Genomic DNA, 23351 nt, shown 5'->3' with positions numbered 1-23351 from the left:
TGTGCTAGAATGTTATCACCATGGCCCAGAGAGAAAGCCCCCTAACTCAATGGGAGCCTTTCCATTGATTTCAAAACACTTCACATCTGGCCCCTTATCCTCATTCTGTTTCAGCATAGCTATACATGTGAATCCCTGAGAGTAGCCACTTTTGCCTTTCATAATGACAGCTGAAGAAAGATACTAATTTTTAAAAGATTCATATGAGGCAATTTCACGAATTAACAGCTAAGAGATGATCCAAAACTGAAATCTTGCACCTGAACAGGCTGAAACTTTCGGGATGTTAGAATTCTAGGTGAACTCCCAGTCAAAACCTATATGTTAATGAAAAGTAGAAACATCAAGAAGAAATAGAGATTCTGCAAGATGTTTTGATTGAGGGGAAAAGAGGGTAGCAGGCAATGACTTGAATAAATTAATTATATTGAGGCATGGAAAATTTAAGATGAACATGAAAACTTTTCAGTGGAGTGATTAGGTAAGTGAATAATCTACTTGGGAAAAACCACATAAATCTTATATTATATAGCAGAGTGGTTCCCCGCTTGGGGTCTGTGGATCCACAGGTACTCCAGGGGGGTCCATGAAAAAATGATAAATAAAATTATCATAGAAAATAAGTTTTAAATAAACTACAAAGTTACAATAAATTATTTTTAAATTACATATCTTCCAACAATGTCATGAATTGCTTTCCGAAAATCTATGTTGTGGTGCCTTTGTGTGAAGAAATGATCATGACAGTTAGAAGCTAGAAACATTTGCCATAGAAGCAACACATCTGTGGCTGAAATCAGGCTCACTGAAGAGAATGGAGACTGATGAGCAGAATGAAGCATCCAAAAGTGGAACGTCTAAATGTTGATTATTTATGTTTCCCTTTTTTCACTTAATGAAGTGTACCTAGTGGCTAGAACTGGCTTTAATGGGAGTCCAAGAATGGTTTGGATAGGGATTCGCACTCGTGAAAAAGTTGGAAACCAATGACTCAGGTTACTTTAAAGTGAGATAATAAATTTAAAAGTGTACTATATGAAACAATCCTGCATGAGAGCTAGTGGAACGTGGTAGGTAGAGATGGAAGACCATATTTAACTCAAGCATATTAGAAGTCTTTCCAACTCCTAATGTCGATGGGACTGCTTATACATGGGCATAATCAGGCCCTCCGTCTATCATCTTGGATTGTTTTCTAACACAGAACTTTTGTTATTGATTGAGGCCAGAGTGTCAGCATCTGTGCAGCTATGACCACAAAAACTGATTTTTTCAGTTACATTAATTAATTTTCAAAAAACAACAAGAAGTCCTGTGGCACCTTATAGGCTAACAGATATTTTGGAGCATAAGCATAATTAGTTTGGGCAGCAGAATACACAAAATTGAGTTTTAAAAGCATATTTCCTTCATTTACCTTCTCTCTTCCATTGTAAAAACATGTCCTTTTTTTCTTCAGAAAAGTAAGCTCCCTACAGCATAACAGCTAAAAAGGAACTGGCAGAGTTTTGCTCTATCGTGGTTATCTCATATGTGCAATTTGCAAGCAAGAGTTGAAGCCTATCTATTATACATTCTTTTCCGTAAAAGAGTTTAAGATTTCCTTAAATTCTAAAGTTAGGTTAATGCACACAACACAATATTTAATCTGTAATATACTTTGTTGAATAGCGTCAGAGCATGGACAAGATTATATCTCTTTGGATCCACCTCTAAGGTCATTAACATGATTTATTATGAAGCTACAGGAAATTAGGTCCTGGATATTTCAATATCAGGCAGAAAATTTAATTCTGTCATTGCCATAGAGCTACTGTATCTCCAACCAACTTGTAACCATGGTAACTAGATGAGAAAGAATCCCTTAACTACTCAGTCTTTTCTCCTTATTACCATCACAAAACATTGAAAACTGCAGGTGAATTATTGCTAATTGTAAGTGAATTAGTTATCCAAATGATCTGAGGCCACCTGCTCAAACTTTGTTCTTCTGAAATATTTTAAGTAAAACACAACTGCTTTAAACAAGACTTTTCACCAGGGCTCTGTTAGTTTAAACACAGCATAGTTCATTGGTATTAAGCGACTATCAGTATTTAAAAAAAGGAAGTTGGAAGAGGGCCTTTGGAAAACCAGCAGAAGTGCTGTTTTTGACTTGATGTGTTTATTGGGATATGAAATATAAGTCCCATCTTGAAAATTCAAATGTCAGTTTCATAGCTTATATATTAGCATTGATAGCCTTTATTTTAACAAGAGCTGGCATAAATGGATACAATTTCAATCAAGTCAGTAGAGTTTTTGTCCCCTTATTCCACCCGTGAATATGACCTCAGATTTCAAACTACACCACCATCAGCAGGTCACTTAGGCTCCAACTAAGCCAGACCCACGGCACTGCTCATGTGCTGAAAGGTAGACATGTGATTAAGAACCCTAATGTATCAGTCCTCTATTTATGTGTAAATATGAGCAGCAGCTATAAGAAGGAAAGGGAGGCAATGCCTCCTTGGGTCTTAGCATTCAACCTCATCACTTTTCCTACCCTTAGTCTGACCATTCCTGAAGGCTCCCAGAGATTCTGTCGCAGCTTGGAACTGGTGACTCTTCTGCTAAAGGGGTTCTGCTAAATTAAAAGTTAAGAGTCTTCCAGTTTGTCATAATATGAAAGAGACATTTTAGACACGTACCAGCCCTATTTACTGACAAAAACAGTTGTTCATTACAATGTCTACAGAACATTCATTTAAAATTTGTTTTAAAATATTATATCAGTTTGTAGCTGAAGACTATAAATTCACATATCTGAAAAACCTTCCACAGATGTAATGGGAGATACACATCTCCTAGAACTGGAAGGGACCTTGGGAGGTCATCTAGTCCAGTCCCCTGCCCTTTTTTTGGCAGGACTAAGCACTATCCCTGACATCTATTTGCCCCAATCCCTAAATGGCCTCCTCAAGGATTGAACTCCCAACGCTGCATTTAGCAGGCCAATACTCAAACCACTGAGCTACCCCTCCTGGATATTTAGATGCACAACCTGAGTATTCAGCTTTAAATGCTTGCACGTTCAGACAGTTTTTTTTTAAATAAATTCTTCAAAAGATCATCCTTATCTAAACTACATATTTTAATTTTAATGACTATAGTACAAATACTATACTAATTACTACAGTATAAAAAACTTTCTTCCAAAGTCTTCCTGTGCTTCCTATCCATTCCTATTCTCCCTTCACCCTCTTCCAGGGAACAACATCCCTTCTCTTACAGATAGCTGGGTAAATCAGTTTCCCTTTTACTTTTGACTATTTTAAGAGAGCCCTCCACCAATATAGTACCTTACTCAGCTACAAAATTCTTCGAAGTGCTTAAAATCTTTGAAAGCATATTTTAACATGAACTTATAGTTAAATTTCATAAACGTGTCTTGTTATGAAAATCAAACAAAATAAATCAGTGTTCCCTTTTTAAAAAAATAACTTTGCTATGAACACACTTAACTGCTCCAACTGCTTAATTTAAAATAATGTCTTTGTTTCAGTGAGTTTACATATGCAGTAACCTTAAATAACGAAATGATTACTTTAAGGGGACTCAACTGTATCTCTACATCATATATCAGCTTAGAACTACTGATGAAGGAAATGTAAAACGGAAAAGGGATGCATCATGTATTCTGTAATACAGTACACCCTTGAGATACGTGCAGTCAAATTGCGCGTCGCGGGTTAACGTGACTGTCGCCTCTGACAGGAGGGGGAAATCTCTATTGTCAGGGGTGGCAGCTGGAAGTCAGGCTGCCATCTCTGACAGTAATGGGGAAACCACTCCTGTCAGGGGCAGCAGTCTGACTCTTGATGCCCATGACAGGAGCGGTTTCGGGCTCCTGTGGGAGCAGCAGCTACTGCTGTCAAGGGCGGCAACTGTGAGTCAGGCTGCCGTTCCTGGCAGGAGAGGTTTCCTGTCCAGGGTGGGAGCTGAGAGTCAGGCTGCCACCCCAACAGGAGCGGGTTCCTTGTCTCCAGAGTGGAGGGGAGTTGGGAACCAGGTGGGAGCTACATTTGCAGCGCTAGAAAACTGAGCAGGGCAGCAGCCCTGGTTAGTTTTCTGGCTCCAAGGGGCAGAGGGGAGTCTGGAGCCCCTTGTTCCTGGCCTGCACTGGCTGGAGCCAGAACACTGAACAAGGCTGCTGCCCTGCTCAGTTTCCCCTCCCTTCAACCGGAGGGGAGACAGGCTGCTGCCTGATTCTCAGCTCCTCGCCACTTGTGGGACCTGAGAAACTGACAGGCTGGTCAGTTTCCTGGGTCCGACGAACAGTGGGGAGACAAATACCAGGCTGCCCCCTGGTTCCTGGTTCCCCACCACTCTGGGAGCCAGGAAACAGACCAGTCCTGCTGGGCTGGTCAGTTTCCCAGCTCTTGCAAGCCCAAGGGAGCCACAAACCAGGCTGCAGCCTGGCTCTCATGTCCCCTCGATCTGCATGAAAATTTGAGTTACACAAGGGCTGCAGAAGCACAACCCCTGGGTAACTTGGGGTTTACTGTATTTAATGCTGTAACTGACTTGCCCTTACCATAAAGTTTTTGTAAATAAATATCTGACAGACTTCAGGGTATATCAAGACACCTGTGACTGACATATTTCATTCCTAAATGTAGTGCTTTAAATTTAGAGCCTTCTGCATGTCCAGTCTTCACAATCTGGCATGGAGTGGTAAACATGCTCCATTTCCTTTGCAGTGAAATTGTATAAGAGCACTTTTCCCCCAGATCTCATTTGCTACATGTGGGTTCAGGGATTTGGCTAGAACGAGAGCGCGGAGGGAAAGGGAAAACAGTGGGGAAGGTGTGGGGCAGTGCAAAGGGGGCAGGGCCTGGCAGCAACAGGGTGGGAGTAAGTGCAGCGTCACAGGCTGTGGAACTTGCATTCCAAGCAGCAGCTTCACCCACTGCCCATGTGTTTAAACAAGGTAATCATCCAATCGGTATGCACACAATTTAACTTCTGGGTACCTTAAAACAAACTACACATTCTGATAGTTACTTTATAGACTCTCAGTTTCCCAGTGGGTGAGCAGGATCGATAGCAAATGCCTAGATCCAGCTTAGATAAAACACACTAATCCTCCAGAGCATTTCTTCTCCAAATGCCTTGTGGCATCTTTAGAAAACTGACCATTATGACTATCTTCTTTAAACCCTAAGCTCATTCTTAATATAATGGTCATACTGCAAATAGAAAGCATCATACAATATACCATTACTGTTAAACAGTGACGAGATGATCACCATATCTATACTAAACATAGAAGTCGACTTCAGATACACAATTTTAGCCAATTGTATAGCTAAAATTAACCTATCTATTCTCAGCTAACTTGTCTATCTTAACAGGGCAAGGTCGATGGGAGAGTCTCCCCTTAGACCTTCCTTATTCCTTGCCTCTGCCAAAGAGCACAGGGGTCGACTTTGACCCCTGAGATCTTGATTCTGTGCACATGCGAAATGAAACCGCGAAAGATCAACCCTGAGCAGGTCCATTTTCCATGGTAGTGTAAATTAGCCCAAAGTAAACAGACCCAAAGTCAGACCCTTAATCAGAGAATAAATATCCATCACCTTCATGGAGCACTGACAAATAATCCATTGGTGTAATTAAAGCAGAATGGTGTCCCACTACTTTGTACTTCATTTAATTTGATGTGAACAAATACATTTGAAGAGTAACATATGGAGGAAGACCAAAAAACTGAATACAAATTTCCTGTGTTTGTATCAGCCAGAGCAAGAAGATACACATTAATAAAGATCAACACGTGTAGTCCAGCCCATCTGGATATGGACCTGTGTTGCCAAGTGTGCATTAAAATATTTTAATCTCGTTGTTTTCCCTCAGGAATGCAGGCTAAACCACTGGATTTGCTAAACCACCACAGCTCTCATCCAAAATGTACAATATGGGCATGATCATTACTTAATTAAGAGATACCAGGGAATAGGCTCTCAGCTGACAAGGCAATAATCCTGTTCGTAAGAAGACAGAATAGGAAGTCAATAATGTTTCTAAACAGAACCATGACATTTATGGCTTTGTTACGCTACAAAATGGATTAAGGTTTTTTGTTAAAAGAGCAACACATTTCCTTTTCCTCCCATGCAATACAGTTCTCACCTCCCTGTTTTAATTCCCAAAATTTCACTAATGCTTAATGAATATTGTCCTCAAAACTCTGTAGTTCCCTATGTTGCTATGCCCCTCATCCTTATCCCCCCATCCCCCGACTCTCCTGTGTTGTGCTGTTTGTCTTGTTCTCATCCCTCGGCCAGCAAGGAATTTGGTTGTTGGCTCCTGTCCTTATCTCCATGCAACCATGTACTTCCCTTGGAAGTATTAGAGTCAGACAGAAACATAAGCAGGCTAGTCCAGGCAGCCAAATAAACTAAATGGACATGATAATGGAACAAGGGAGGGTCAGTGGTAGGAATGTAAAGCAAAATATTCATGTAGAAGAACAGCATATATGCACACATTCTGTATTATCAAGGGCTAGTATGCAGGCCCTCACTAAAAACACTTTCATGTGGTGCTGATGTTTACAATGCTGATGTTACTATGTTGTCAGTTAATATAGAAGACTGCAGCATTTTCTTAGTAAGAAGATGCTATTCACCTCGCAAAGCCCATGCCTCCTGAAAATGTTTTCACCCTATATAGCACATTACTGAGGACGTAATAAAACACACATGGAAAACCGTCTGAAAATTAAAACTTTTTAAAAAGTTTCTTCTTCTTTCTTTCTTTTCTTACCTGTAGCTAGAGTCACATCAGACATTGCAATAGCAGCAGGCGGAAACTACAGTGTGGGTAGCTCCAATGTAACTGGCTCACCAAAAGAATGGCCATTAGCCACCTGGCAGGTGATCTGGGCAGCCCAAGTCTGTCCCAAGTCATATTTGGATCACAGCCATCACTGCAATCACACAAATATTACAATTGGCAACAAGAAGCTTTCCCCGCCCCTTTGTTCCTTTTTATCATAAGCACAATTTCTTAGCTATGTTTCTGTTTCAGGCAGAATCCTGCTACAGGTTGCACCTCCTAAAACCGGCACTCTGATCTGGCAGCATCCCTGATCCAGAAAGCCTGGGGACCAGATTGCTGGGGTAGGAGCCAGCCAGCCTCCCAGAAACCCCATGGGGAGCAGTGGGGTTGGGGCCAGAGGTGGTGTCCCCCAGCAGCCTTGGAAGGAGCTGGAGCCAGAGTGCCAGCATCCCTTGGGCAGCCCACCCGGTGCCCGGGACAGGTAGCCAGCTGCAGCTGTGGACCATGGCTATAGGGCCAGGGAGCCATGGCTGGAAGGCCAGCGAGGGAGACCAGGGACCGGGGGCATTAACCTTCCCTAGTCTGGCAAAATCCCTCATATGGGACCACTGAGGTCCCAGGGTGTTAGACCAGGGAGGTGCAGTCTGTAGCGAGTGACTTTTCAAAGTCAGGACTGCTCTGAGAATGACTGTATGCATTTAGAACTAATTCAATTTTTTCTACACTGAGCTCTGCACTATAAGTCATTATAACACTTTATCGATTGAGTCAGCGGTGTTCATCCTTATAGGGAGCAAATTCAATAGCATTTAATATTATGTTTTTATTACAAACAGGTAGTACGTGCTTGCTTTGAATTTTGGTCTTCTCCTTCTACCTGAGATTTCTACCAACAGAGACATGAACAGAACAGAATAGGGTTATCACAAATGTAGAACATATACAGCACCTATGAATTTAAATCCTTTCTGTAACCTATAATTCAGGAGTCAGCAGTCTTTCTGACACAAAATGCTGAAAAATTTTGACCTTTTGACCTCTATGTATGGTTCAAATACCAGTGATGCTTTTTAAAGTCACTAACTGTCCTACTTACAACAGCTTCATTAATAAATAGATAAAGATGCAGCACTTTACCATTTAGGTTGTGGTTGGTAGCATTAGCTGGTCTTTTGTTAATCCACCGGCATGGCTTTGAGTAAGCTTCCAGCTGCATGCGGGAGAAGGGTGGGGCTGAGCTCCTGCCTTGCATGCAGACGAAAATCGGCTCAGGTGCCACTCTTGGTACATATGCCTGGGGTTGCTGACCCCTGCTGTAATTTTTATAAAAAGTGACCAATTTTGAATAAAATATGAAACATCCCAAATCACAAATCAAAGGGAGGCATATTTACATTTTTTTCTCACATTTTTAACTTCAGGTTTATGTCTGGTGAAGAATGGAGTATGCCTAAAAGCAAGAGGGGAACTGGAATCTCACAAAAAGGCGTCTTCTTGTAATATTTGTAGACCAGTCTTACAGACCCAAGGCATACACATAATTTGGAAAGCTTTGCACAAGAGTCCACATTTTGGGGTGCTTTGTTAGACAATTGACCAAACTCTGTCTGGCATTTGTTGTGAGTTTAGAAGTGAAAAAAAAACCAGCTGTACAAGATGGTGGGTGAAAAACAAATGTGTTCAGAGCCTCTCTCTCTCACAACACTCTAGAGCTGACCAAGGAGAAGGAAGGGTCCAGATAATTGTGGTTTTTCTTCCTGCTCTGTATCTCTGTGGGGACTAAAGCAGATGTTAAAGCTATTCTCCCATGTTGGAGAAACAAAGCTCTCTGGTGGTTATCATACAGTGGCAAATGCTGCTGCATTTGTGTCTCTTGAAAAGTCTGAGCCTTGCAAGAAGCTGAAAGGATCCAAAATCTCCTGAGAAAACTGTTTCTTGAAAAATTTGAGGTCAAAATTTTTTAACTCACAAAGCTGCTCACAATAAGCATGTGTACCTTAATCATCATTTAATCATAATACCAGGCTTTCTGAGGCTTGCACAACTTGTACCGGGAATGGAAGTATGACTTCTCAATGCATTTCTGCCAACACCACTGCTCAGTTGTGGACAGTTTTCCAAAGACCATTGTTGATGCACTTGTTCAAGAAAGGTATCCAAAAAGGAGATAGCATCATTGTGTTCATTGTCAGCACTGACTCTTATTAGATATGGGAAAGTAAAAAAAAAAAAAAAAAGATAAAAATTTCTTTGCCTATCATCAGTATTCTAAGAATTAGAGCCTTTAAAAAACTGTTATTTACAATATTTTATTAAGCACATTCTTGCAGATCAATGCAGCTGCTCTGGAATATTTCATTCTATTTATTTGCAACACTGCTGATACTTCTTTGCCTTCTTCTTCAAGGAAATATTTTCTTTTCAAATCAGCCTACCAGCAAAATGTTCAATCTAATGTTAAATTAGATACAGTCACCCTGCAAGGAAAAACTAGGTTGGTGGAAGCCAGGGTGAGGCTTTATGCTTTTAGGCAGGCTACTATACTAGAGATCTGAACCAAAGCTACACAACATGGAGGCACCCAAAAGCTACACAGCAAGTGGTGACAGAACCGCTTGCCTACCTGGCTTGGGTGGTCCCCAGAATATCAACAGAGTCTAACTGAAAACCCATATTTAAATGTTTGTAGATAAGTGTCCCAATATTCAAATGTGCTGAACCCCTATGATTCTGATCATCTTATGTGGCAGTGGTGGATGCTTGGCACTACTAAAAGTCAAGGTATTATTTAGGAACCTTAGTGTGGAATTTTGTTCTATAATTAGGCATCCCCGGTAGAACGGTTGTTCAGCCGTAACTGTACATTCCAATAGAGTTTTGCACAGTCATCATCATCATCATCATCATCATCAACCACGGGCTCAGCGCCCGTTGGTGTCTGATGCCTCTCTCACTACTTCCTTCCATTTTTTGCACAGTGCTCTGAAGAAATTTACCCCAGGGTTGTCAAATGGCTCATTAGTGTCAATACAAGACACAGAGCAGTACAATCAATACAGTTCCTAGTTATTGTTTCTAACACATTTTGCCCATTCAAAATGATCTTTAAACTCTCTTTTTCCCCAATGCCCATAAAGTACATGACACCACCTTGGCTTCCGGCATGCTGATACCACTGCTGATCACATGAACCAATATTTGTTTATGGTTCCCTTGTTCTTCCTCACCTGTCTGCATCTGTCTCTTGTCTTTGGGACAGGGACTGACACTCTGTTCTAGAATAATAGGGGCCTGACCAGTAACCAGAGCTCTGAGCTGCTATGACAATACAAATAATCTTCTTTCACATGGCAATATTGGAAGAGATGAGAACCTGTGTGCAGTTCCTCACACTACATGAGTAAACACAAAAAGTGTCATCAAATTGGCCACTGAAAGTCCTAAAAAGGCCTCCCAGCAAGCAATGTGATAGTAACACAAATAATATTTAGTAAGTACACAGCCAAGTGGCTGGGACACAATATGGACTGACAGCTCTACAATGGATTGGAAAGGTTTTTCACCCCTATTATCATTATTTTAAATGGTGTTATCAGCTGGCAATTGTTTGGAGACCTACACATGGTGAGATGTTGAATTTCAGACTCATTTCTCATGATAGGCAACTCACATCCTCCAAAACAAATAGCTCACATCGATAGCATATTTGCAGAAAGGCCCATGAATGAATGGAAGAGTAAAACCAACCAAATTCTTATGCCTAGATTTAAAAGCTCTGGGTAGAAGTGGGGTTCAGTCAAGGCCAATACAATTACCTTTATGGTCCAGCTCCTGCCTGCTGTGCCTGTTCCTTTTATGTTGCAATTTACATTCAAAATTTGGTCACATGTTGATGGACATGAGCCCCTGATCCAGCACTCAGGTCAGTGTAATTCCAATTAGATGCTCTATAAGAGACCTGATTTAGATGCATTGGGGGGCTTGGGATGGGCTGAAAAGAGCTAAGTAACAGTAGAAAAGATAGAAGGAAATAGAAATATAAGAAAGAGATCTCATAGTGGTCTTTCATCTAGCCACTCATTTGCCAAGGCAGCTAAGGATTCCCTGTTACTATAAATTTGAGGATGAACCAATCTGTAAGGGTGGTTGGGAGAACACTATAAAACAAGCCACACAAGGTGCTTATATGAAGGTTTTTGAGTTGTTTGAAGTATGAAGAGGAAGTAGAGAAACACTGCCCTGGCACACGCATGTTTTCTTCTTCATTTCAGCTTGACCACATGTTTAATGTGCAACTAACCAGCCTGGAGGTACTAATTCTATTATTGAATTCTGTTATGGAAGCATGTTTGGCCTCTACCAAGGTTTCTGCCTGGCTGAGAAAGACTTGATGCATGCAGACACTCACTGCCCTGAAAAAAGCTTATATTTTAAATAAACAAAACAGGCCAAGGGTGGAGGAAGGCCAGAATTTTCCAAGGAGCCTAAAATGCCCAGATCACATTGTAATCACCTCCATTCCTCAATGTTCTAGCCAAAAGAACTCACAGGAGTACAATGACATGACTAAGACATAAATCCAGATTCCAGGGTCCCAGACTCTCTATAATTTTGCCTAATTTCAAATGCAGTCAATATAATCCTACCTAAGGTATTAGATAGGTACTCATGCACTTAACCTGATCCACCAGCCCAGAGTACCCCAACAACACTACTACATTTAGGTGCTAAATGGAGGAGAGTTAGTGAATGCATGGCTACCTAAACTGGATATTATGGGTCAGTCCATACAACAAAGTTATTTTGAAATAACAGCTGTTCTTTTGAAATAAGTATCCTAGTGTCAACACAATGCAACCACTATTTTGAAATTATTTTGAAATAGCGGTTGCCTTATTTTTTAATTTAAATTGGTAAACCTCAGCCTATGAGGAATAGCACCTATTTCAAAATAGATGCTGCTAAATCAGGAAATAGCACATATTTTGAAACAACCCTTGGTGCGTCCAATGGCTCTAATTTGAAATAGGCTGGGAAGATGCTGTATTTTGAAATAGCTAAGTGCTATTTTGAAATGTATTTTTTGTGTTGCAGTGTTATTTCCAAATAAGATATTCCGGAAGAGCTATGCCAGAATAAGGCTGCTGCAGAGACATACCCAATATCTCCCAGCGGTTGTCTAGGTGCCCCCTGAATGTGAAACTTGTTAATTTTGAGTTTCAGGATAAGAAAGGAAGCGAGGGTAATAACAAAAGGTGCAAAGACAGAACTGAGGGCAGGAAGAAAGGAACATAAACAAAAATAGGCAAGGGGAAGGAGCAGAGAAGGGAAAGAACCAACAGGACTGAAGTTGCCATTTTAAATGAGGAAAGCATCAGTTTGTCTTCCATCCTGCCTGACTCTCTTCTCTTCGGCAAGCAGACTCATCCAGCCTGACCTCTGAACCCCTACACTCAATCCATCTAAACAAGAGTGTGCAGCATAGAGTTCTGATACACAGAGTCACTCCACCACTGTGTCTTGGCTAAGACAAAAAAAAAAAAAAAAGCCAGATGGCTATGGCTCCAATAGCTCTCCTGCTTCCCTGGCCTAAAGTATATACTGTAAACGGCCAGGCATTTATAAGAACTGATTTTTCCAAGGCTCCTTCTGCTCCTATTAGAGAGAACAAGCTGCCCTGTAGATGGCGGGCAGAAGGAAGTGAGGGGGTAGACAAAAATATATTGAATTGCTGTGGAAAATACCACGGGCTTCAATTACAAGAAAAAGAAGTTTGCAACTGAAGCTAATTTTGGAACCTTGACCTAAATTGTGCTCCATGCTTCCCTCCCTCCACTAGCTCTTTGCAAATGCTCAGCTGTATTTTGCAGTAACCTGGGTCTCCAAAATATTATTTGTTTTCCAACCAAGAGATTCTGCCAAGTATGATTAATGACTGAACATATGCTACAAATTAGAATATATTTAATGCAGTATTAAGACCCCCAATCTATTTCATTCAGTCAACATAAAAGGATTCTACCGGGATTAGCATACTGAGGCTGGGTTTAAAGCAGCAGTAGTTCATTTATTCATCCAACTATTTATATGACAATGTTTATGTTTTACAATGATAAGTCTTGGTTATTATTCTGCTCTAGAATAATTTGACACTAATAATGACCCATTGTGGAGATTCTGCAAGGGGAGTGGGGGAAAACCACTGACTTTTTCAGCGCAGGAAAATGAGTGGCAAGTTAAAATTATCTCATGTCTGGAGAAGAGATGGTTTCTAACTCACTGCCTCCACAAGAAGAGGGGAGTCAGAACTGAAGAAGGGATCCAGATTTGAATTTCAAAACAGGGCTCTTCTTCTCTAAACGCTGAAGCATAAGAACATAAAAATGGACATACTGGGTCAGACCAAAGGTCCATTTAGTCCAGTATCCTGTCTTCTGACAGTGGCCAATGCCACATGCCCCAGAGGGAGTGAACAGAACAGGTAGTCATTAAGTGACACCTCTCCTGTCACCCATTTCCAGCCTCTGACAAACAGAGACTAGCGACACCGTTCCTTCCCATCCTGGCTAACAGCCATTGGTGGACCTAACCTCCATGAATGTATCTAGTTCTTTTTTGAACCCTGTTGAAGTCCTAGATCTAGTCTTCACAACATCCTCTGGCAAGGAGTTCCACAGGCCTATCATCCCAGAGTACCAAAATCCAGATAGGTATCTAAATTTTGTTACTTGTGAACCACCCATTGTTGCTTGATGCTGGGGTTCATGGAACAGACTCAAGGGGTATTTCTTTGAAACACGGTATTAAATTAAAAATAGGGGGTTGTGATGGAGTAAAAATCTCAAAGGGCTTGTCCTTCATACTTCATATAAAAGTGAATGACTACATTAAAAAAAAAAAAACACACCTTGTTCCTACCAGATCTGTATATAAAATAATTTTCCTGTTTGTGTCACTCACTCACATGTGAGAGTTCTGCAGTTGGAATGTACTGTTTGAAGCAGCACTATGTTAAAGCACAGTAGGGATCTTTTAGTGTACACCAGCATGGTGTACATAGAACAAACTGTGCACACTAGAAATCACATACCCTTACCGCCTATTGCTGCACTATGGAGCCGTTCACACATGCACCATGTAGATATCAAATAGCTATCATGTCCATGCTCAAAAATCTTTTATCAGGCTATTAACTACTCTAAATTCTTAATTATTTTAAACAAACAAGAAAAAATTAGTCATGGTGGATATTTTTACAATGGAACAAGACTTGTTCTTAAAAAAAAAAGATCAAGCCTGCTCCCATCTGCAAAAGAGAGAAAGACTTCAAATGACATCAATGTTTAATAGTATTAATATGAGGGATAAGGGAAGAGATGGGGAGGATGAAGTGTCCAGAGGTAGATTAACTCTGCTACAAATAAATAAATAAATAAATAAAATCAGACTTCCACAATTATTAAAATAATTAGTCAGGTGCCATCTGGCTGAATTACACTTTGATCATGGAATCCGATTCTGCCGTAGCACTGTGCGTTTAGCAAAGATTGTGTGAAGGCCGACATTACTCATGCTGGATTAAAGCCAAAGCAGCTTGAGCAGCATGCAGAAGACCGAACAGACTGGGGTGCTCTTGCATGACTTGCGCATGACGACTTTGAAGAGCAGCGATGCATATGCCTGATTGATGCTCATGAGAGGAAGAAAGCAAGACCAGCAGCAGCACTGACAGAGCCAGGACAGTTCGCTTGCCCCTACTGTGAACGCCAAGGCTGTTCAAGGCTTGCTTTCCTGAGCCACATGCAAGTCCAGAACCAATAAGCTTGTGGAAGCTCAAGACATCATTGTCAGACGCAATGGACTACCAAGAGTGATATAAGGGAGGGAGAATTAGGAACAAACGTATAGAAAATTAAAACAAGTAGGGATCTGAAATGGGTTGGATGAGACCCAAAAATCTCCTGCTGGAGGCCTCTGGGTTCTGCCATGCCCATCCCTGAAAGAGAGCAGTGGAGATGTCCCCCAAAAGGCTTATAGTGGTTGTGAGGAAGCAAGCTATCAGAAGGCTGCTGAAACAGCCCATCAGAGGTGAGGAGGACCATATAAAAGAAGCTGCAGGACAGAACAGATAGCTGCATCTGGAGAAGAAAGGACCAGAGACAGTTGCTGACAGGGACCGGGGAGCGAGGGGCATCTAATTGGCTGCTAAGACTGAGCCAAAGACAGTTTGTTAGGAAAGACTGAGGGAGTACTGAGGCAGATCCTGGTTGACTGTGGGAGCTGAATAGGGACTGAGACATTCTTTTTAGGTGACAAACCTGAGAAACTGTCCCAGGCTGAGGTGTCATAAAAGAAGGTTTTGGAACATGTTGATAGTCATAAGACACCAGGACCAGATGGCATTCACTCAAGAGATCTAAAAGAACTCAAACGTGAAATTGTGGAACTACTAACAGTGGTTTGTAAATTGTCTTTTAATCAGCTTCTATACCAGATGACTGGAGGATAGCTACTGTGATATTAATTTTTTAAAAGGGAGCTAGAGGTGATCCTGGCAATTACAGATTGGTCATGGGATACGAGGGAAGGTCCTCTCATGGTTTGATAACCGGTTAAAAGATAGGAAATAAAAGTTAGGAATAAATGGTTCGTTCTCAGAATGAAGAGAGGTAACTACTGGTGCTCCTCAAATGTCCATGCTGGGACCAATCCCATTTCATATATTCACAAATGGCCTGGAGAAAAGGGTAAACAGCGAGGTGCCAAAATTTGCAGATGATACAAAACTGCTCAAGATAATTTATTGGCAGCTAATATTTCATATTGGCAGTAAACTTCTATGTTTAGCGTAGATATAATTACAACTAAATAACAGCACAGAACACTGAGAGCAAGGATTGGTGTACGTAAACAAACTGTATGGATTTTGTTTTCAGCAGGTCATACAAAAAAGTTACCAGCCACAAATCATCATTGGGAACTGCTGATTCAATAAGCCAAAGTCTTCTCAGTTTTTTTTTTTGATTGCTTTAACCTCCATTTAAAACAAACCCAGACACCAGATATCCCATCCTACACTCTTGTGGGAATGTACTGTTCTCAAACAGAACTTTATGACTTGTCATGTGGTTATCTACACCCGACAAGCATATTTGTTAGATTATTATTACTGTGAAGCTTTTTGCCAAGGTTAAGAACATACCACTCTGATAAACCTGTTTTACCCAAAGTGACCGTGTACAAATAAAAATCCTACACACATCCAAATCACCTCTGTTGCAAGAGAAAAAACACTTCTTCCAGATTGGTTTCCTTGCTCTTTAACGTTGTTCAGTAGGTAACTATCCCAATTATAGATCCTACATTAAAAATAAAAACCTTCAGAGAAATGGATAAATTATTTAATATCACAATTTGACATTATGTTTGTCAAGACTTACCCTGCCCACAACTCTGGGAAAAGGTGGTCTTTGATTTTCTGGAATTAATATCGGTGTTGCCACAATGGCCCTTTTTTGTCTTAGAATTCCAAGACTGCCATCCTCATTCTTAAAGATTTCCTAAAAAAGAAAAATGAGGGAAGTAATTATCCAAGACCTCGAAGACAACATGAATTTATCATCCCCATTGCATAGCTCTTAATTTCTGAATAAAAAATTCCAGGTACTAGGACCTTGTTAATACATTCTCTCAACCCTCATTAGCAGGAAGTGCAGTGTTTGTTCATGACTTGAACTAGCTTTGTGATTAATGAAGATTATCTTTAAACTATTCAGTCTGATCTTCAGGATCATCCCATTTATGGTGATGCCAATAATGATTTATGCATGCACTGCTCAACTTGCATTCCTGTAGCCTAACATTCAGCCTCAGTAGAAAAACTGGCTTACCTTGAAAGCAAACACAATATCTCTGTAAATCTCTAAGTCTGACTGTGGTACCTTCCCAGCTGATGAACCTGTTAAATCTTAAAAACTAAATGAGGACCAGGCAGGTAAGTGCTTGGTTAGGAGAGTGGCAGGTAAACCAAGAAAGAGGAATATCTGGCCAATGGGCCACACACAGTTCATCAGGGTTAGATGCTGGTGGGCCATGCGATACTTTGTTTACCTGAACATTGAATCATCGCCCCTGGGAGTTGTGGAGCTCTGTGCCTGCAGACACTCATGTTAACAAACTGTCTGGCAGCCCACCACTAACCCTGATGAACCATGTGCAGCATGTGTGCTCGACGTTACCCACTCATGAAGTATATAAAAACTGGTGGAGGGGGTGTTGGTTAATTCATAACATATTCCATCCAAGTCAGGTAGAATCAATCCTCAAAAAACCAGTACTGAACCAGCTGCGTGACTTTCAGCTGTCAGTTGGGGATGAGTTGTGAAAGAGAGGTAGTTTTAAAAACATAAGAATGGCCATACTGGGTCAGACCAAAGGTCCATCCAGCCCAGTAGCCTGTCTGCCGATAGTGGCCAGTGCCAGGTGCCCCAGAGGGGGTGGACCGAAAACAATGATCAAGCAATATGTCTCCTGCCATCCATTTCCAGCTTCTGACAATCAGAGGCCAAGGACACCATTCCTAGCCTTGGCTAATAGCCTTTTATGGACCTAACCTCCATGAATTTATCTAGCTCTTTCTTAAATTCTGTTTTAGTCCTAGCCTTCACAGTCTCCTCTGGCAAGGAGTTCCCCAGGTTAACTATGTGCTGAGTGAAGAAGAACTGTCTTTTATTAGTTTTAAACCTTCTACCCATTAATTTCATTTGGTGTCATTTGTGATCATTAAAGATCCTATGACAGTTTTGCAATGATAGTAGCTACAACTAGGGGGGAATTTGTAAATTCCAGTAGGGTAATTACATTCTCCTTCACATCTGAACCCAAACTGTTGTGTATGGGTTTTGTAAAAAGTTGATGCATTACACACCCAGTATGGATGATTGATGTGACACCTTTGAGCCCTCTACAAGGAATGGTTTCTGTGTGTCTACAAACAACAGTGGGCTGGTTTTGCTGCTATTTGCTCTGGTGTCTCTGTCTCAGATCCAGTCTGCAGTAAATGAACACTCTTGTCTTAATCATTTTAGTATCAGTTTCCTAATCTGACAATGAATAGAAAGCAGGGGAAACTCAGGCCTGCAAAAGCCAACTAATGCTACTGAAGTCAAAGAGGAGGAAGAATTATCAAGAGAATCCATTTTCAGCCTTCACTACTGTGAGGCCCACCGTAATAATATTATTTTCCCTCCATCCCATGAGTATTGCCACTTCTCTCTAGTGTTTCCATCTGTAAGGCACTGGGGTCCCTGTTTTTGTTTGCCTTTCAATTTCTCTCCCAAAAGAATTTTGCCTAATAAAAATTCATGAGAAAGTTGAAGACAAAAACATTGGATGTGTCAAATAAAGTAGAAAGAGCTGAATTCTATCCAAAGGCAAATGTACAACACAGGAAAGCTTTCAAATTCACTTACACTGTAAATGCAGGCAGGGGTTTATGCTGCCATGTGTCTGTTACATGGTTAAGAGGAGTGACAAGGACCAAACGCTAGTATGTCTAAAATGAAAAGTTTCCTTTACTCAGCTTAGCAGAAATAAAACTCTAGTGATGACAACTTTGATCCCTTATGAGTTCTGGTCTCATGAAGGGCTACATTATATTGAAGGAGAATCTCCCAAAATGCCTTTGCAAATAAATGTGAAATTGGTTTAAATATATCCCTGCCTGCAGTATGAATCCCTGGGTGCTTGTTCACTGGGATGCAATTCCAGATGCACACCACTCAGAGGAATGAACAGTGTTCAGCAATAGCCAGGCAATACCTACCACTAGATTTCCAACTGTGTTGCTATATCACAGTCTTATTCCCATTTTTTGCTACCAAATACAAATTAAGACCAGTTCTATCTGGACCCCATTTCCTGTAGTACTGGAAGACTTGAGTCATGAGCAATTAATTCATATCTTTTCCCACAACTGATCATCACTAATCTTTTGCAGATTGCTCCCCAGTTGCAAAAAGCCAGGTTTAGTCAGAGGTGACTGAATAAACACGTAGAGTAAATTTCATCCCTGTACAGACAACTGCACACGCCTCTGATGAGTGGAGGTCAAATGAGACAATTGCCATGGTGATTCAAAGGGCCTGAGGCTCTTAGCCACTGCTACTGCAGGTGATTCAGGGCTGGCTGGTTAGAGCCCTGTCCCTTCCACTTGAGGCTCCACCCCTTCCAGAATCAGGGAGACAGAATTCCTCCACACACACCTTACCCAGGGGCATGGCTAGTCTGTCAGCCTCCCTGCGACTATGCACCACTTACACCCAATCATTCCCTTTTTAATAGTAATAGAGAGAAAGCTGTGCTAGTCTATATACTAGGAAAACAAAAAAGCAGTCCAGTAGCACTTTAAAGACTAACAAAACAATTTATTAGGTGCTCAGCTTTCGTGGGACAGACCCACTTCTTCAGATCATAGCCATATCAGAACAGACTCAATATTTAAGGCACAGAGAACCAAAATAGTAATCAAGGTTAACACATCAGAAAAATATTATCAAGGTGAGCATATCAGAGAGTAGAGGGGCAGAAGAGGAGGGGAGTCAAGAATTTAGATTAAGCCAAACATGAAAAAGAGCCCCTATAATGACCTAAAAATTCCCATCCCAGTTCAAACTACGTGTTAATGTGTCAAATTTGAATATAAAAGAGAGTTCAGCAGCCTCTCTATCCAATCTGTTGTGAAAATTCCTCTTCAGTGAGATGCAAACCTTCAGGTCATTAACAGAATGGCCCACTCCATTAAAATGCTGGCTGACCAGCAAACCTGTCCCACAAAATCTCATCACCTAATAAATTATTTTGTTAGTCTTTAAAGTGCTACTGAACTGCTTTTTTGTTTCCCTTTTTAATAGTGTGTATTCTCTTTCTTTTTATCTACTGAAATTAAAGTGATGCTGACTCCTCTGCAAGTGGGGTGCACTTCACCCACCACACAAATACAGCTGGTTAAGCTAATAGCGGATGTCTATCACTATCAAGTTCACATAAACAGAGTCATAAAACAAAAGAGGAGCTGAAGAAATCTATGTTGGATGTCAACATTTACATGCATATTATATATATATATATAGAGAGAGAGAGAGAGAGATAGATAGATATATTTCAAGTTACTACAGTTACTTCCTCCTTGAAGTTACAGGGGAAATTGCACTGTGCAGTTGTAGTTGGCAAATACCCACTGGTTACCAGACTGTGATACATCTCCCCCAGTCAGCTCTCAAAGCCGCCTGGACCATGCTGTACTGGGCTCCAGCAGCAATTTAAATTGCCCTGGGATCTGGCCATCACTGCTGCCGTGGTAGCAGCAGTGATGGCCCACAGCCCCAGGCCTTTTTAAATCACTGGGCCCTGGGGTGAGTGCCACCTTTACCACATCTGCATTGGCAGCCAGGACTGAGTCAATATCTCTTGAGTATTATTATTGTATTACAATATTAGCTTCTCTTAGAAAGATGCACCCAAAGTAAAAACCTTGTCTCAGCAATAAGATTGTGTTATAGAAATTATAAGATGCTGAACCCTGCCCCTAATAACTGAGAGTTGCTACCACGTAAACAATAGGACTCAAGCCTCCTTCACACTGTTTGTGCTGAATGCATTAGAAGGACTGGGCCAGGCAGATCTAGATATCTGATTCAGCTGAATTAAAGGCAATGGAAAGACTCCCAGAATCTTGGCATACGGGAGTGAATCACAGGTACCCACCTCAATCTGACATCCTATTTAGAAGGTGGAAATCTAAACACTGTTTGCATTTATACTGGAAATCATGTTATAATAGCATCTTTCTTTTCAACAAACAAGGGAGTAGGAGGTGGAATTAGCATTATTTAATTGGTACTTTTTGACAGAAATACTTTGTCTAGTCACTTACAAAGACTCAGCTACTGACTCCCTAGACAATGCAGAATCTGGCTGTTATCCAAGTCTCACTTGACTATCTGACTCACCACTTTACCACAAGCCTTTTACTAGGCCTCTCACTTTACGAAGAGCAATTTTTTCGATACAATACCCCTAATTTAATTTAATTTCCTAGTCACATTAAGCAAGCATCAAGCACAGAGTACTTTCACTTTTCTAACATTTAGGCAAGTGTTAAAAAAAACAAGAGAGCCTAATCGGAATAACTGCAACAGCCTTGGGTTGAAAGTGGTCAAGTCTACCTAATCTAGGATGTTACATAAGTTCAGACTTCCCTGGATTCCTTGAGGATTCTAATGCAATCCCCACTTTCCCTATGGACTGGGTCCCTCTGAGGTCTTAATACTCTTGAAAATTTGAATAAATAGCCTACCCACTTTCCAGTAACAAGCACCATTACTCTTGGCAAGGAAAACTTCATTAGAACTTGTCAGGGGAATAAGTTAGATGGCTGAACGCTCATCGATTTATCACAATAAGGGTTGGAAATATAACTGGAATGGCAATCTCTAACCCGTTAGAAGTGACCAGGAAAGCAGTTGTGTTTTTTGTCATTAAGTTGCTTTTATAAATTGGGTTTGATGGTGTAAAACTAGGTCAACTGTAGGTTCTATTACAAAGAAAAAAAAAGTTAATTTACTTTTTACTACAAGCAATCCACCCTCCACTCCAAGAAACTTTAATTGGACATTTGTATTGTCTTTTACTCTCACTGTTGTGTAGCATGGCTGAGTGATCTATAACAGCACCTAGAGATAGCTGCATATCTATGTTGGGAGATACAGTCTCTTCATCCCTTATCTACTGTATGTCAGAGAGGGTGTTTGGCTTATTTAATGTCTGTTATGTACTGTAAATACAGATTATTATAATAACCATCACCAGCAGTATTGATATAAAAGTTCAAAATGTTTGCCAGAGCATCAAATCACTGGCATTTATTATTAATACTCTGGAAGGACCTGGCAGTGTTCATGAGTTCTTCAGATACAAGTTAAAGAAGAGCTGTTTAAATAAATCATTAGATCAATGAATAAAATTAAGACTTTTAAAGTGCTGTGATACATGGACCCTAGCTCATAAATAGCCTCTCTCCTCATTCCCAGTAAATCCCAGCATACAAACTGTACTATATACTTTAAAACCACATCTCTGACTAGAATTCAGAATACTAAGGAGAATCATGTCTTTGAACATACATTTTTCAAGGTTTCTGAAGGTTTTTGCAAAGATAAAAGTGGACCTCACTGCATGTGTGTGTTTTTACTACAGGTTGAACCTCTCTAGTGCAGCACCCTTGGGACCTGGATAGTGATGAACGAGAGAATTTGCTGGGCCACAGGAGGTTAATATTGTCTAGCAGCATTACCAATATTTCCACTGCTTCCTGGGCTCAAAAGTTACATCTACACTAGAGAGTTTTGTTGACAAAACTCACAGAGCAGCCACACTAAAAATGCATTCTGTCGACATATTGACAACAGAACTTAGCACTTTTATTGACAGTATTCTGCCTTTCCCCCATGATGCTTAACGCCTTTGTTGACAGAATCTGTTGACACAAAAAGCTATGTGGAGGCTCCAAGGGGGCCCTCCATCAATAGATAGGGCTTCCAGGTCACCGTGCAGCTATGTCTACTGAGCTTTCAGTTGGCCGCTCTGTTAAGAGACTGGCCAGGCAGTTCAGCTGCTCTCTGTTGACAGAGTGAATCGACAGAGCAATCCACTTTCATGTGTAGCTGCAATCTGTCAACAGAAGTTTTGTCAGAAGATATCTTCTGACAGTAACTTCTGTTGACAAATCACTGTAGTGTAGACAGAGCCTAAGAAGACATTTAGGGGTAAATGACAGCCAAATAACAGCACAGCACACTGAGAGTCAGGACTGGTAGCTGTAAACTTTATGGTACCACAAGAAACTTGGCCACCCCCATGATAAGTAGTCATCTGACTAACTAAAATCGTGTCGGATTATGGTTGTTGCTAGACTAATGAGTGCCAGACGAGAGAGATTCAACCTGTAATATAAGTGGTACATACACAGATCTTCAGCTTGCACTAGCTGATCAAATCATCGACTTTTCACCAACACATAAGGTCTCTGACTGCAGCTTTGCTAATTGTTTATTTAATTAGTGACTATCCTTATACTTTTATGGGGTGTTAGACTTCTTTAGCCTTCTTGAAGGGTATCAAATATGTTATATAGTGCATTACCACAGTTCTATATTTTAATACCCAAATAAATAATATTTTTGTAAATGTATTAAAAATAGCCAAAATTACTGCTTCCTATTTTAACTGTACATACAAATACCCAAGATCACTCCAGAGAAAACCATTCCATTTCTGCATTATAGAATTATTTGCTCTGGTATTATGTTGTATTTGTGCATTGTGAAGCACAATGTAAAAAATCCTCTGTCTACATTCAAGTATAACTTTAATTTATCTGATGGCTCACCTTACTCTGTGTCAGCAAAAAGTATGCTAAGTCAAAGCTGATAACAGACAATGCTATTAATTGTCTCTTTCCGTACTCA

The 23351-nt window shown here is 40.7% G+C and overlaps 1 protein-coding gene across 2 annotated transcripts in view; it reads right to left on the bottom strand.

Moving 5' to 3' along the window:
* Positions 1–23351, bottom strand: part of CDH13 (cadherin 13) — an 876776-nt gene that overhangs the window by 509143 nt on the left and 344282 nt on the right. For both annotated transcript variants that reach the window (XM_075008353.1, XM_075008351.1), the window contains exon 4: positions 16266–16385. In XM_075008353.1, the coding sequence (XP_074864454.1) occupies positions 16266–16385 (120 nt within the window). The remainder of the gene's footprint in view (positions 1–16265; positions 16386–23351) is intronic.

Source organism: Carettochelys insculpta, chromosome 14, assembly GCF_033958435.1.
Source record: "Carettochelys insculpta isolate YL-2023 chromosome 14, ASM3395843v1, whole genome shotgun sequence".
In the NCBI taxonomy this organism is placed as follows: Eukaryota; Metazoa; Chordata; order Testudines; family Carettochelyidae; genus Carettochelys; species Carettochelys insculpta.
The sequence above is the reverse complement of the archived record's forward strand: the minus strand, read 5'-3'. Positions and strand labels throughout refer to the sequence as shown.